The sequence below is a fragment of the Panthera leo genome, chromosome A1, assembly GCF_018350215.1.
Source record: "Panthera leo isolate Ple1 chromosome A1, P.leo_Ple1_pat1.1, whole genome shotgun sequence".
Classification (NCBI taxonomy): domain Eukaryota; kingdom Metazoa; phylum Chordata; class Mammalia; order Carnivora; family Felidae; genus Panthera; species Panthera leo.
Window position 1 is genome coordinate 226,913,597 of NC_056679.1, and position 13,242 is coordinate 226,926,838.

A 13,242-nucleotide genomic window follows, 5' to 3' on the forward strand; every position below is an offset into this window, starting at 1 on the left:
AAAAAAGGCCGCATCATACATATAACAGCTAGCATGCAGGTTTCACCAAGACCTCGGAAAAGCACTTGCTTGGGAGGCCGAGTCCTGCTTCTGCCTTCTTGGTGGTGATAAAATTCTCAGAGCATGACTTCCGAGCTCCTCCTCGGCTTTTAAAACAGCTCAGCTTAGGAGGCATAAAAATTGAGTGGCACCTGTATTGAGCCCCGTTGCATAAAACCCGTGAATAACAGCTCGTAAACCCATTGTGTGCCTTCAAAACAGCACTGGCTCCAAGAGAATCATGAATGTCAGTGGTGAATAAAGGAGCCAGAAGATTAACCCAAACCCTTCACCTTGTATTCAGATGGCAGCTAATGTTTACTTACATGACTGTGAAAGTAAAGGGTGGGAGGCCTTTTGGGTTTTCCTTTTGAATGTAGCCCAGAGGCTGGTACTGAGAGCAGTGTGAGACAATGAGAAGGTGCTGCTAGGGGCCGGGTTCAGCCAAAGTGTTGGTATTGACAGTTTAATTTGGGCTGGGGGCTTCAGGGCCTGGGGTTGGGCGGAGGAGATGCTCTTTTTCCTTCAGCTCAGGCCCTGAATACTAATTCGTGGACTGTGCTTTGAAGAAAGCTTCGGCAGCTAGATTTGATCTGGACCATTTTCCAAGATGGCGTATGCCTTTGAGAAAATTCCATACAGGAAATGAGTAGGTCTAGGGGCACCTGGGTCTGCTGAGCATCCGACTCTCGATTTCGGGTCAGGTTATGATCTCACAGTTCATGAGTGGAGTTCGAGCCCCACGTCGGGCTCTGTGCTGACGGTGCGGAGGCTGCTTGGGACTCTCTCCCTCTCTACCTGCCCCTCTCTGCTTCCTAAAATAAAAACAAGCAAGACAGAGAAAAATAAATAGGTCTAGATAAATTTTTGCTTCAGTGGGTAAATCAGTTCCCTTTTGCTACCAGTTTTTATTTGGGTTTCTGAATAACCCTAACATTCCCAATTTTTGTCATAGCTGAACAAGACTTCGGTACTAAAAGCTAATTACTAGCCGTCAGTAGTCATGGAAGAAAAAAAGCTGAATGTTCTGTGTTATCGAAACTGTTATGAGGAACAAGGGATCATTGACATAAAAATCAGCCTCATTTTTCAAATGCAACCTAAAATTTTCAATTTTAAAATCGATAAAAATCTTAGATTTGAATCAGAATGGTTCCACAACCCAGATGTATTTAACGATTGTTTTGCGTAGACACTTGGAATTTTGTTGGACAGACTTCGAAGTCTAGAGGATCCACAGGCCCAGGAATTCGAGTCTATTCTGTGTGCCCCAGAAGATCTCCACATTGCAGGAGGCTTGGGAGTATTTCTAGCTTCTTTGTTAGAAGTTGCCAATAAGTGTCTCATTTTAGCTAAATTGTAGCCACTATTGTTGTCATGGGCTCATGGATGAGACATCACTTTTTTAAATTGCAGGGCGTGGGATTTGCCACACCAAACCTTAATTTAGGCCAGTGGTCAGGGTGTAGGTGTTTTCCACCTCCCCCTCTTAATTAATCTATAAAAGAGAGGAAAACTTGCTGACCGTGTATTTGGGTTCATTGGAGTCCTAGTTAATTTCACGTGCGTGAAGTTAGATTTGCCTGACCTCCTAATTCCCACCGACAGAGACACCACTGCTGTGGATGTTTTATTTCCTTACACATCTATTCTCAACAGTGCCCTGGAAGGCGTCTTGCGTGTTCCAGCCTGGGCAGTCAGCAGAGCTCAGGGGAACAAGTTCCTATGCTCCTACGGGGAGCAATTGAAGTAACTTCTAGAGTGGTTCCATTTGTCAGTCTTCCCCTCTCGGCAAGCTTCTCCATTATTCATGGATTATAGACCAGCCCTGTGAAGGTAAAAGGGTACGACTTGATATAATTTAAACCAACAAGGGTGCTAGAAATGGACAGTTTCAGCACAGTCACGAAGTGTATCACGATGTAACAAACCACCCCAATACTCAGTGACTCAAAACACAGCATTTATTCTTGGCTCACCAGACCATGGGCCATCTGGGTGGTTCTTTTGGACTTGGTGGCTCATGCCTTTGTGGTCAGTGGAGAGTCAGGGGGAGGCTCTGCTGATCTTGGTGGGCTCACTGGGGGACCTCAGCCAATAGTAGGCTGGTCCAGATGGCCTCTGATGGGACAGCTGAGCTCTCTTCCACCAGCCTGTGGCAATACCCCAAGTGAGAAGATAGAGACCCACAAGGCCTTTTGAGGCCAAGAATTGGAAGGGGCACCATCACGGCCCCTGCGCGTGACTGGCCAAGGCAAATCCCAGGCCAGCCCACGTTCAAAGGGGTAGGGAATATAGACTCCAACTTTTCACGGGAGGAACTACAAAATCACATAGCGGATAAGGGATATAAGGAGGAGAGAAGAATCAGGGACATTTTGCCATCAGTCTCCCCCAAACACTTCTTTGGGAGATGGTGGGTTCATGCATTTATTCAATCAACATGTATTGAACACCTACAGTGGGCTAGATCCTGGGCATTCAGATATGAATAAGGCATGTTCTTTAGAGAGAAGCAAGATATCGTACAGTAAATTATTACAAATTCCACTCCGCGGAGTCTTGATACCAATGAGATAGAATTCATGTTCTTGTGTTAAGATTTCACATTTACTTTACTGACTTTATGCATGGGTTTATGATACATCTCTAAGGCCTGAGCAGTGTTTCGTACCTCCCACGCCCAAATCTTTGCACAGTGCAGATTGTAGAGGGCTGTGTCCTATGTCCCTGTTCCAGCCCCCACGTAGGTAACCAGCCTCTTCACAGTGGAGTTAGCTGGCATAGTGCCTGATGCATATGTCATTCACCCATATGTGTTGAGGTGACTTAAATACTGGCCATACAAGCACACACTTTGAAATGATTCATTAGAAGCACAGGGGTCAAGTTACCTGCCCTGTGAAAAGCCTAGTAAATAGAGAACCTAGCAACCTAATCAGTACAAGTAAGACTTTTAAGCATGGGAACTTGGGAATTTGAATGAGAATAAGGGTTCTCAAATTTGCCTCTTGGAAATACACATATTGTCCTGTTACTTGATTGGGAGGAGGGCTGTCTCCTCAGTTCCCATGGGAAAATCTAGGTATATAGACTTGTTTGGATTAATATTAATATTTCGTGGCATTTTGCAACAAGTGCTAGTTAAGTCCTGGATGAATAAGCTTGAAGAGCCACTGATTCTCGACAGGGGTCCATCACGCTGGTGGGCCAAGGGCGGGAGAGCTAGGGATCTGAATGACCCTTCTGGTTTCTTCTTGTTTGGGTGGGGTCAGAAGCTGCCTGCCTATAAAAGGGCCAAGGCCAAGTCCTTCTGCTGCAGTCACCCCATGAAATCTGTTTACATCTCTTCAAAAGCCTTGTTGAATTCTTCCTTTTAATGTTCTGCTCTTCATCAGGAGAATGAGCTGTTTCAGAACCATCCAGGTAGGGCAGTTTATAGAAGCTGAGGGGTAGGCCAGCCTGGTAATTATGGACTCTATGCAAAGCACTTGAAACAAATTACCCCCAGCGGACAACTCCAGCCAGGAACAGCTCAGGGACACAGGAGGGAGGGAGGGGGAATTGGGTGAAAAACAGCTGCTGGGATTTTATATTCCCAACTCACAGGGTGGAAACAACAGCCTTTGTAGTTACAATCAGACTCTTCTCTGTGTGGGGGAGGAGGAGGAGGAGAGGTAAGAAGTAGCTGAAGGAGGAGAAGTAAAAAGAAGCCAAAGGGGCCTCCAGCCCCTAGGTCCCAAAGTCCCCTGGAGCCTGGAGGCCGGGAGGAGTCCAGCACCAGCTGCCGGCTGAGAAAAGCAAGGGAGTGAGAGGGGCAGAGAGGCCTGGTCCTGGCAGAGGCAGAAAGCCTGGCAACTGAGCTCACCACCCAGCCGTCCTTCTGTCCACTCTCCATTGCCCTGCATCAAGGCACTATTTTTGATATTTTCGTTGAAGGAGTCTATTAGGGGGGCGCTTGGGTGGCCCAGTCTGTGAAGGGTCCGAGCCCAGCTCAGGTCACGATCTCACAGTTCATGGGTTCGATCCCCGCATCTGACTCCATGCCGACGGCGCGGAACCTGCTTGGGATCTTCTCCCTCTCTTTGTCCCTCCCTCATTCTCTCTCTCTCAAAAATAAATAAACATTATAAATTACAAAATAAATAAATATCTAATAGATACCTTTAGATCAACGTACAGAAGGTGGAGAAGCTGATTTATATTGATCTCTGCCCCCGGGGCCTCCTCCCAAGTGCTCAAACTCACAGGTCCCAGGGAGGAAAAGAATTCTGGCTCCCGTTTTCCTGGAGGCCGCCCGTGTGACTCTGCTAGGGCCGTCCTAACAATGCAGCACCGATCGGGAGGCCAAGCCACAGAAACGCACGATCTCCCAGTTCACGAGGCTGCACGATGAAGCCGGCAGTACAGTTGCTCCCTTCTGGGACTCTCTCCTGGCCTCCGAGGTTTGAGGGCAACCTGGGGCTTCCTGCGGCTGCAGGGACATCACCCCCATCTCCAGCTTCACGTCTGCGTGGCGCTCTCCCTGTGCGCGTCCACCTCTGGGTGCAAATTTCCCCTTTTTAGAAGGGCCCCAGGCATACTGCGTTGGGAGCCCCCCCTGCTCCCATGTGACCTCATCTTACCAAATTATATCTGCGGTGACCCTGTTGCCAATGAGGTCCCGTTCTGCCGTCCTGGGGAGGAGACTCCACATACGAATTCAAGGGGACACGCAGCTCTGCCCGGCACCCCGCCCCTCTGGATCTCGGCCTTCCCCGGTTTCAGAGTCCAGTCAAGTGCACTCTGGCATTGTCTGTGGGCTCTAACCTTTACCCCAGAATGTCAGCCCCGTGAGCTATTCATAGCTGCCCAGCGCCTGCCGCTGGCAGTGCATTGCTCTGCTCACCCAGCCCAGCTGTCCTCACCCGCCAGGAGGGGACACTCTGCAGGCAGGGGCTGGGTTGCCTCCTGGTAGGTCCCAACACAGTGGTCGATTCCCGACCGAATGAAACAAACATACAAATACACAGCAGGAACAATGAACTCAGAGACAAAACTTCTAAGTTTCGGCGCCCCGAGTAAGCCACTCATTCCCGTGAGCAAGGGACATCTTCATCCTGGCCTTGTGTTTCCGTCTGTCTTGTGGTCCCAGGTCTGAGTGCGAGGCTCGCCTGACTGCCGCCAAGGCAGGCTGGCCGGCTCCCTCCCCGCCCCTCCCCTGAGCCTTCTGGGTCAGACCAAGCCCTCTCTAGCCTGCTGGTCTAATCTGTGTGCCTTCTGACCCCAATTTGGAGAAGATAGCGCCTCCTTCCCTCCTTGTCCCACCTTCCCGAGTCTTTTCTCTTTCTGCCCCTGGACACCTGCCTCTCGGAATGCCCTCTTGCTGCCTCAGTGTCTCTGCTGGCCCCACCATGCTCCACACCTGACGTGTTTGCTCACCTGGCAGCTCACCAGTTGGTTTTCACCTCTGACCCCCCCCCCCCTTGGAGGGTTTCAACCTCTCCTCCTGCGCTGCACCACCCCCCCTCATCCCACCTTGCACTCCGGATGTCTTGACCATCCCACCCCCCTACCCCTTAAAATCACTTACGTGCACCTCTCCCCGCTCTGGGACTCCCATTTGCGCATCTGAACCTCCTCGATATCGTCCCAAAGACCTGGCTGACTTCAAAATTCCCGTGATTCAAGCCTCATCCTGAAAAAGGATGGAGGGCTATTTGTTAACGATCAGCTTCTTCTTCTTATCAGTTAATATGGTTATAAGTCATCGCCCAAACTTTGAAGGGGGGAGGGATCTTACTATTTCACGTAAAATGAGACTCTGTCTGCATTCTATCTCCTTTCTGATTTCACAGCAGCTTCTGTACTTGTCCATATGCATTAATATTCATATTTTTTAATGAAAACAGCAGGAAGACTGTTATTAAAGCACCATGTAAAATACAATGAAAAACACAATTAGTATCTTCCTCTATAGTCTAAACATGTATCAATAAGGTAAACACAGCTTACTAATTTATTTAATCTTTGCTAACAACCCCTGTCAGAATGCCTAGCCAATACATTCAAAAGACCTTTCTCTTTCTTCCTTTATGTCTATTTGGCAGCTGTGAATTCATTCAGCCAGTATTGGCTCGGTGCCCACATGCTCCTCCCAAAGGATGAAACAAAAAGAATGGCAAGCCGTGAAAAGCTAGGTTTACATTTTTTATTGAAGAGGCATATTCACAACTGGGCATTTTCTCTTAGTAAATAAGTACCACTATATAAACACGTAGCCTCCGAGCAATCCATCATGCATCCGAATATAGGTGAATATAATGCTTACACAGTATTAAAATAACAGAAACAACCTAAATGTGTACTAATAGGAGACTGAGTAAGTTGATGCTAAGTAAACCTCAAAAAGGAACTCATTGCAACCACCTAAGTATGGAAGCGTATCATGGAAAGCTGTTCATGGTTTACAAAAGAGTATATATATAGTATGATCTCATTTTTATGTGAAAACACACATGCATAGCCCACACACATGCCCACCACACACACCCATAAAAGAACTGGGCAGTTGGAATCCAGAGCCTTAACCGTGACCCCCCCTCTGGGTAGGGGGATGAGATTGTAGACGTTTTTGTTTTGTTTTTTTCCTCGTTGCTCATCTGCATTTTATAATTTTTCTACAGAAAAACAAATCTTCCATTTGACGTTGTTTGGCATCTTCAAGATGAAAAGCTTGCAAAGGTAACTTTTTCTAACATTGCCATGTGTCTTTTTTGGCCCCTTGCAGCTTATAGTGACTTAGGTTACTACATTATCAATAAACTGCACCATGTGGACGAGTCCGTGGGGAACAAAACGAGAAGGGCCTTCCTGTATCTTGCTGCCTTCCCTTTTATGGATGCCATGGTGAGTAATCCATCGTTGGCGCTTTTTAAAAAATAACTATGGTGTACGTAACATACAATTTACCATTTTAGCCGTTCTCACGTCTACGGTCCGATGGCATGAGGTAACTTCACATTGCCGTGAACCTCCAGAGCTCCTATTGTCTCGTGAAACTGACTCTGTCCCCATTAGACCCTAACTTCCCATCCTCCCGTCCCCTCAGCCCCTAGCACCACTGTCCTACCGTCTGTGTGGATCGGACCATTCCAGGGATTTCATACGAGTGGACTGAGACAGTGTGGCTGTCACCTAACTTCGCATGTCTTCAGGGTTCACCCATGTCACAATGTCCTTTACAAGGACCACGTTTTGTTCATCCATTCATCCATCAGTGGACACCTGGGTCGCTGTTTTGATAGTGCTGTTGTGAACGTGGATGTACAAGTACCTCTTTGAGTTTTCTGCTTTAATCCTTTTGGGTATATAGTCAGAAGTGAAATTGACGGATTATGTAATAATTCTATTTTTAATTTTTGAGGGACCCTCATACTGATTTCCATATCAGCTCTACCATTTTACATCCCCGCCAGCCGTGTAGAACGGTTCCAGTGGACCGTTGACTTTTAACCAGTGCATCCTGTCCATTTGTTTTATTATGAGAATTGTCTGTATTTGTCAGAAGTTCTGGCAGGAGGCCAGAGAGCCTACTTGAAAATTTGATTTAACTATAAAGATCTTTTCTGATATATTCAGGATCAAAGGATCAGGACAGCTTTCTGATAAACTTCCCATTGGTGTGGCTTAACCACCCAAATCTTTTTAGAATAAGAATCTCTTGAATATATTGGTAGGATTTCATTACTTTAATAGCCAGCTTTATACATTACTAAGGGCAACTCCGTTCCATAGATTAAATCCTTTGTCATGATACTAAAGAGTGCTCAGAGAATGCTTTTTTTCTATTCCTCTGTAGTACAGGTATAAAAGAGACTTAGCCAAAAAAAAAAAAAAAAAAAAGATATATCTATATATAGATATAGATATCTCCAATAATATTCAATGATGGAAAATAAACCCCTTCTTTGGGCTCCATTTTAAATTACTTTTAGGAGGAGACTTAAAAATATTAATATGGGGGAAAATATGTTAATATGGGGCGCCTGGGTGGCTCAGTGGTTTGAACGTCCCACTCTTGATTTCGGCTCAGGTCATGATCCCAAGGTCGTGGGGTCAAGCCCCATGCCAGTGTCCGTGCTGAGCACGGAACCTGCTTGGGATTCTCTTTCTTTCTCTCTCTAAAATAATGTATATGTTAATCTGTACAATTTGTCACCACCCTTCACCCCAAGTTTTATGTAGTGTAGACGCATGAGGTGAGTGGGCATCTGCCTGGAGGCGAGGCCACCGCCCCACATCCTTGGCGAGATGACACAAGGCCAGTTGCCCGTGGTCTTTCTTCTCGAGTGTTATCAGAAGTGTCAAACTGCCTGTGGTTAGGTTACTGACGCAGCCTCACTGAATGGCTGCCCGCCTTCCACCGGTTGGCACAGTAACCTTAAATCCTGAACTCACAGTTTCAACACAGAGGCCCTGATGCCCAGTTGGTGTCACATCCGTTTAGGTGCAAGGATCTGGGCATTGGAACACTGGTACCTGGATTTTCTTTTCCTTACTTATTCCCAAATAAGAAATTTAAGACACATTACCCCCGCCCCCCCCCCCCAAAAAAAAAAGAAAGAAAGAAAAAAGGCACGGGGCGGGATTTCCTAGAACCAGATTCCCCATGGTGTCCACGCAGGCCTAAGGAGGCACCACAGTGCTTGAAGTCAGAGAACTGAATGATGTGACCTCTATCACATCCGAAGTAAAAGCCCAGCTTCCCAGACAGGATCTGTGATACTGCTCTAATGCCCACCCACCATCTGTATGGGGACTCTGTAAACACGTAGAAGAATTACGGTTATACAGTGACTTCAGGGACTCGGGACTAAAAGCGAATCACAGACTCTTACGTGCCCCGTGTTGCATTTTCCTTCAGGTGTATTTATTTGCCACGAGAGAGTTTCTAAAAGTCAGTATGACACCAGAGCATTGGTGATCAACACCCTTTGCTTCTGTGTTTCGTTTATCAACTGCCCCCAAAGACCCAGCAGTAGGAGGCTGCTAATGAAAGAACAAAATTGTGAGCACTTACAAAGAGCCAGGTGATCTGTCCCCAAGCTCCTCCCCCCACACACCCATACCTGCACCGTGGCCCTGGTATATTGGTTGGAGAGATAACATTTGAAAGCCACAAAGCTTACCATCCAGATGGCTTTGGTCAACAGAGATAGCCCACAAGCCACTATTTGCAAACGTTATCGACGGTTTGCATTTCTTTCCACGTCTGGCACCTCGGGACCTGTGAGCTGAGGGAGGATGAGCTGCTCTGTGGAGCCCCGACACAGACCTAGGGGAATAAATTGTATTTGTCCGATTGTGTTTAGTTCACATGAAATGTGATTTCTATGTCAGTCCGCATCGGCCTTTACAGGTTAGAGGGATCATCTTTCAACAGATCCTGTCTTGAACTCCCAGCCCCCAAACTCACCTTTCCCTGGGCTTTCCGTGGTCTGCTCCCCGCAGAGGACCTTCCTCGTAATTGCCCTCAAAAGCAAGGTGTCAGATCAGATCCTGCCCTGGCTTGAAAAGAAGGAAGAAGAGCCCTCATTAGAGCCCTAATCAGCTGATGAGAGCCCATAATGACTGTAATAACTTAGAACCAACCTGGAGCCCTCATTATAACATGCTTCGTGTAAGGAGAACGCTTCTGCCTTGGCACTCCGACCGCCCCAGAGAGGGAGAGACGGCGTTTCCTCCGTTCCTGGTAGCCACCCAGCTTTCCTGCCAGGCATGTGGACCTAATGAGTACACTGGCCTGCATATAATCTGTCCTAAATAAATACCGTGCAGTCACGGATGCCACTTAAAAAAACCTTGTGTGCACCTAGCCATCAGGCCAAGTTCCAGTCATTTGACCAACTGAAAATTTGTCCTGTGCTCCTAAGGTGTCGGGGGGTACAAAGTCTATTTCAGGAACTCCCAGGAAATCATAACGACCAGAAGTGAGCCAGTGCTGACAGCGTCTCTCACGCCCAATCCTTTTCTTTCCGGCAGGCATGGACCCACGCTGGCATTCTCCTGAAACACAAATACAGTTTCCTGGTGGGATGTGCCTCGATCTCAGACGTCATAGCTCAGGTAAGTGTGGTCCGTGTGCCGCTCAGAGCCTCTCTCTGGCGAGTGACAGAACCCACCCGTGCCTCACTTACATTCATTCACCCTGCCATGCATTCCGACTTTCCTCAGATCACACGTGGACTTCGGCAAAGGTTTGTCAAAGTAGAGAGAAAGCGAAGCCGTTTGCAGTGTCATCATCCTGCTGGCTGGAGGGTGGTAGGAATTTAAAGTCAGCGGCAGAGGTTTGGGCTCGCACGAGAAACAGCCGTCAGGTCCCAGCTAGTACATGTTTGGCGGTCAGAGGGTCACTGTGCACTTGGCCGGACGCACACTTGGCCCTCTGTGTGGCCCAACAGTACATGGTCTGTCCCTCGGTCCCAGAGGGAGCTCTTAGGAATTGCTCTTATGCCACCCAGGGCTGCCATTCACACGTCATTCGCCCACATTTGAAAAGAGCCAGGATGTTGGACCCATGCTGCACGCTTCCTGTTGAATCCAGGCCCCTGGGGTCTGGCACCAACCCTGATTTTCCATTTTCCTTCCCTTCCTCTGCCACCGGGGATACTGCCTGAAACATTTCAGCAGGAAATTAGATCTAATTCCTATAATCTATAAATTAGGCATAGTTCCTGCAATCAGGGGTTTGGGAGAACAAGGTCTTCACAGAGGAGAGGGATGGACTGATTTCTTAAACTCTTTTCCCAATTCCCAGTTCCATTCTGGGAATGTTTTTAGGCATCTCTGCCTGGTTTCTTCCCGTCATACATGCTAGTCTTTTAGCCACCTTTGTGAAATAATCTACTGTCAGACCGTGAGTACCTCCCTAAAGACCAACAATTCCATTTCCAGATTAATTGCGTTTACTCCGTGGATCACTATTAAAAGTAATTTATATTATTCCTATGAACGCTCTGTGTGTGTGTGTGTGTGTGTGTGTGTTTGCGCACACATGTGCACGCCCGAACACTGGCTAACATCATTCCTTGATGTATCTTTGTTAATTTTCTTTGTGAGTTATTGGAGATTTTTGTCCGGAGCTTACTTTTCTTTAACTCGTCCTCGGAGACATGAACTAAACTGCCTTACTCACTCTAATCACTTAATTTGAAATAAAGGGAAGACTTCTCACGGGCAGCAAGTCGCATCAGCAGCTCCCTGAGTATTTTGAGATGCGTGTTTTCTGAAGGGCAAACAAACAAATAGAAAAGCTGGACTTTGCCTACGATAAATATAGTAGGCATCTAAGGATGGAAGAGAACACTATATCCCTGAAAAATGCTTTGCTGAGCACACCCACGGCCATTTTCCTTCTCGGTTTGAAACCTAGTCCTGGCCGATGCCTGCTGGGAGGGCTCGCAAATGCAGAATAAACGTATCTGGTTAGTAAGATGGGAGCTGGATTCAGATGCCATCTGGCCCCCGGCTATTCCTGGTGAAGTAGTTATTTTAAACCTTGTAGTTTGAACGCCTGAGGGAATAAGTGCAATTTTTGTTCCTAAGTCTTTTATTACCCCGGCCTGCACCCCCAGCTTTATTCTTCTTGCTCCTTGAAAGCATTTAACTACCGGATTTGGCAATGAGTAAATAGATCTTAGGCAAAGTCCTTTGAAATACCTACCACCTTAGCATAGATATATAGCAAGCAGTTACCAATGGTAAAACGAACATAGTTTATAACGTCTTGAATTTCAGTGGCAACTCTCATTTTTAAAAATTTGACTAAGCTAATTGGTGTCTCATCATAGGACAAGAAAGCTCTCGGTGTGGTTCACGCAGGCAATGCTTTTCTGTGCCACTATTACTCTCAATGGTGCTGTTATGTTCTAGTAAATGCCAAAGGGTTTTTGAAAAATACTGCTGTCTCTGTTATATTTCACAATCACCTGGTCAATATTTGCTCAGTATCAAAATGAGAATTCTCCTGGGGTTTTCAGACCTTACTCGGGCCTCCTGTCCTAGCCCTTGCCTTCTGAAGTTGGCTGAGGGCCCCAGGATGGGAGGCCAAGATCCTAGCCCAGTAATGATGCGGCACTACTGTAAATCCCCTTGCCTCCTGCCTTTTCATCTCAGCCTTCTGGCAAGATCCCACTCCTGAACCACCCTGTGATACACCTGTCACCACCTGCGTGCAGGTAGCAAGTGCTCCTGCGCAAAGTTCAAACAGCGGATGGGGCTCCTGGGTGGCTCAGTCGGTTAGGTGTCTCACCTCCGCTCAGGTCTTGATCTCGCCACACGTGAGTTCGAGCCCCGCGTCGGGCTCTGTGCTGATGGCTCAGAGCCTGGAGCCTGCTTTGGATTCTGTGTCTTCCTCTCTCTCTGCCCCTCCCGCACTGGTGCTCTGTCTCTCAGAAATAAATAAACGTTAAGAAAAATTAAAACAATAATAATAATAATAATAATAATAATAATGAAGAAAGTTCCACAATGGGACCAACTAATCAAACCACGGATCCCTAGTCTCCTCACTCACCTCAGCTGACTCCAGTAACTAACTCAGAGGCTTCCGTACCCTCCTCACTCTCCCTGTAGACGAGCTCTCTCCCCACTTCTCTGAGAAAATTGAAGCAACCAAATTCTTCAACTTCTGGCCACCAAACCTACAAGCCCACCTTCACACTCCGGCATCACTTCCGTTTTCCGCCATTTTCGAAGACCCTTCTCTGTGGTCCAGAACCACTTCTTCCACCTGTGCCTTGGATTCCGTGCTTTCTCAAGAACTTCATTCAGTTTATCAGTGACCCCTTCTGTCTCCCCTGGGTCATTTCTCTTAACGTGTAACATTTGAAGACAAGGACAATTAGAAGATTTTTCTGGCTCTCATGTACCTCTCTAGCTACAATCCTCTGTCTTCATCACTTCACAGCCAGACTTGTTGCAAGAGTGGTTTTCACCCACTGTCTCCATTTTTTTTTTTTTTTACTTCTCTTTTATTCCTTTACCGACTCCAGGTGGACTTCCACCCCCGTCAGCCCACCCAGATAGTTCTTGCTAATGACCTTCATGTCACTTAACCCAGTGGACGTTCCCTGTCAACTTCTCAGACATCCCTTCACTCCGTTGACTGCTCCTCCCTGCACAAAACGTTCCTTCCCACTGGTACTCAGCACCACAGTCCTG

At 47.2% G+C, this 13,242-nt stretch overlaps 1 protein-coding gene across 1 annotated transcript in view; it reads left to right on the forward strand.

Annotated features, from left to right (window-relative positions):
- The window catches only part of ANKH (ANKH inorganic pyrophosphate transport regulator), a 136,824-nt gene that overhangs the window by 81,424 nt on the left and 42,158 nt on the right, over positions 1-13,242 (forward strand). The window contains exons 3-4 of the mRNA XM_042952958.1: positions 6,809-6,927; positions 10,063-10,146. Of these exons, the coding sequence (XP_042808892.1) occupies positions 6,809-6,927; positions 10,063-10,146 (203 nt within the window). The remainder of the gene's footprint in view (positions 1-6,808; positions 6,928-10,062; positions 10,147-13,242) is intronic.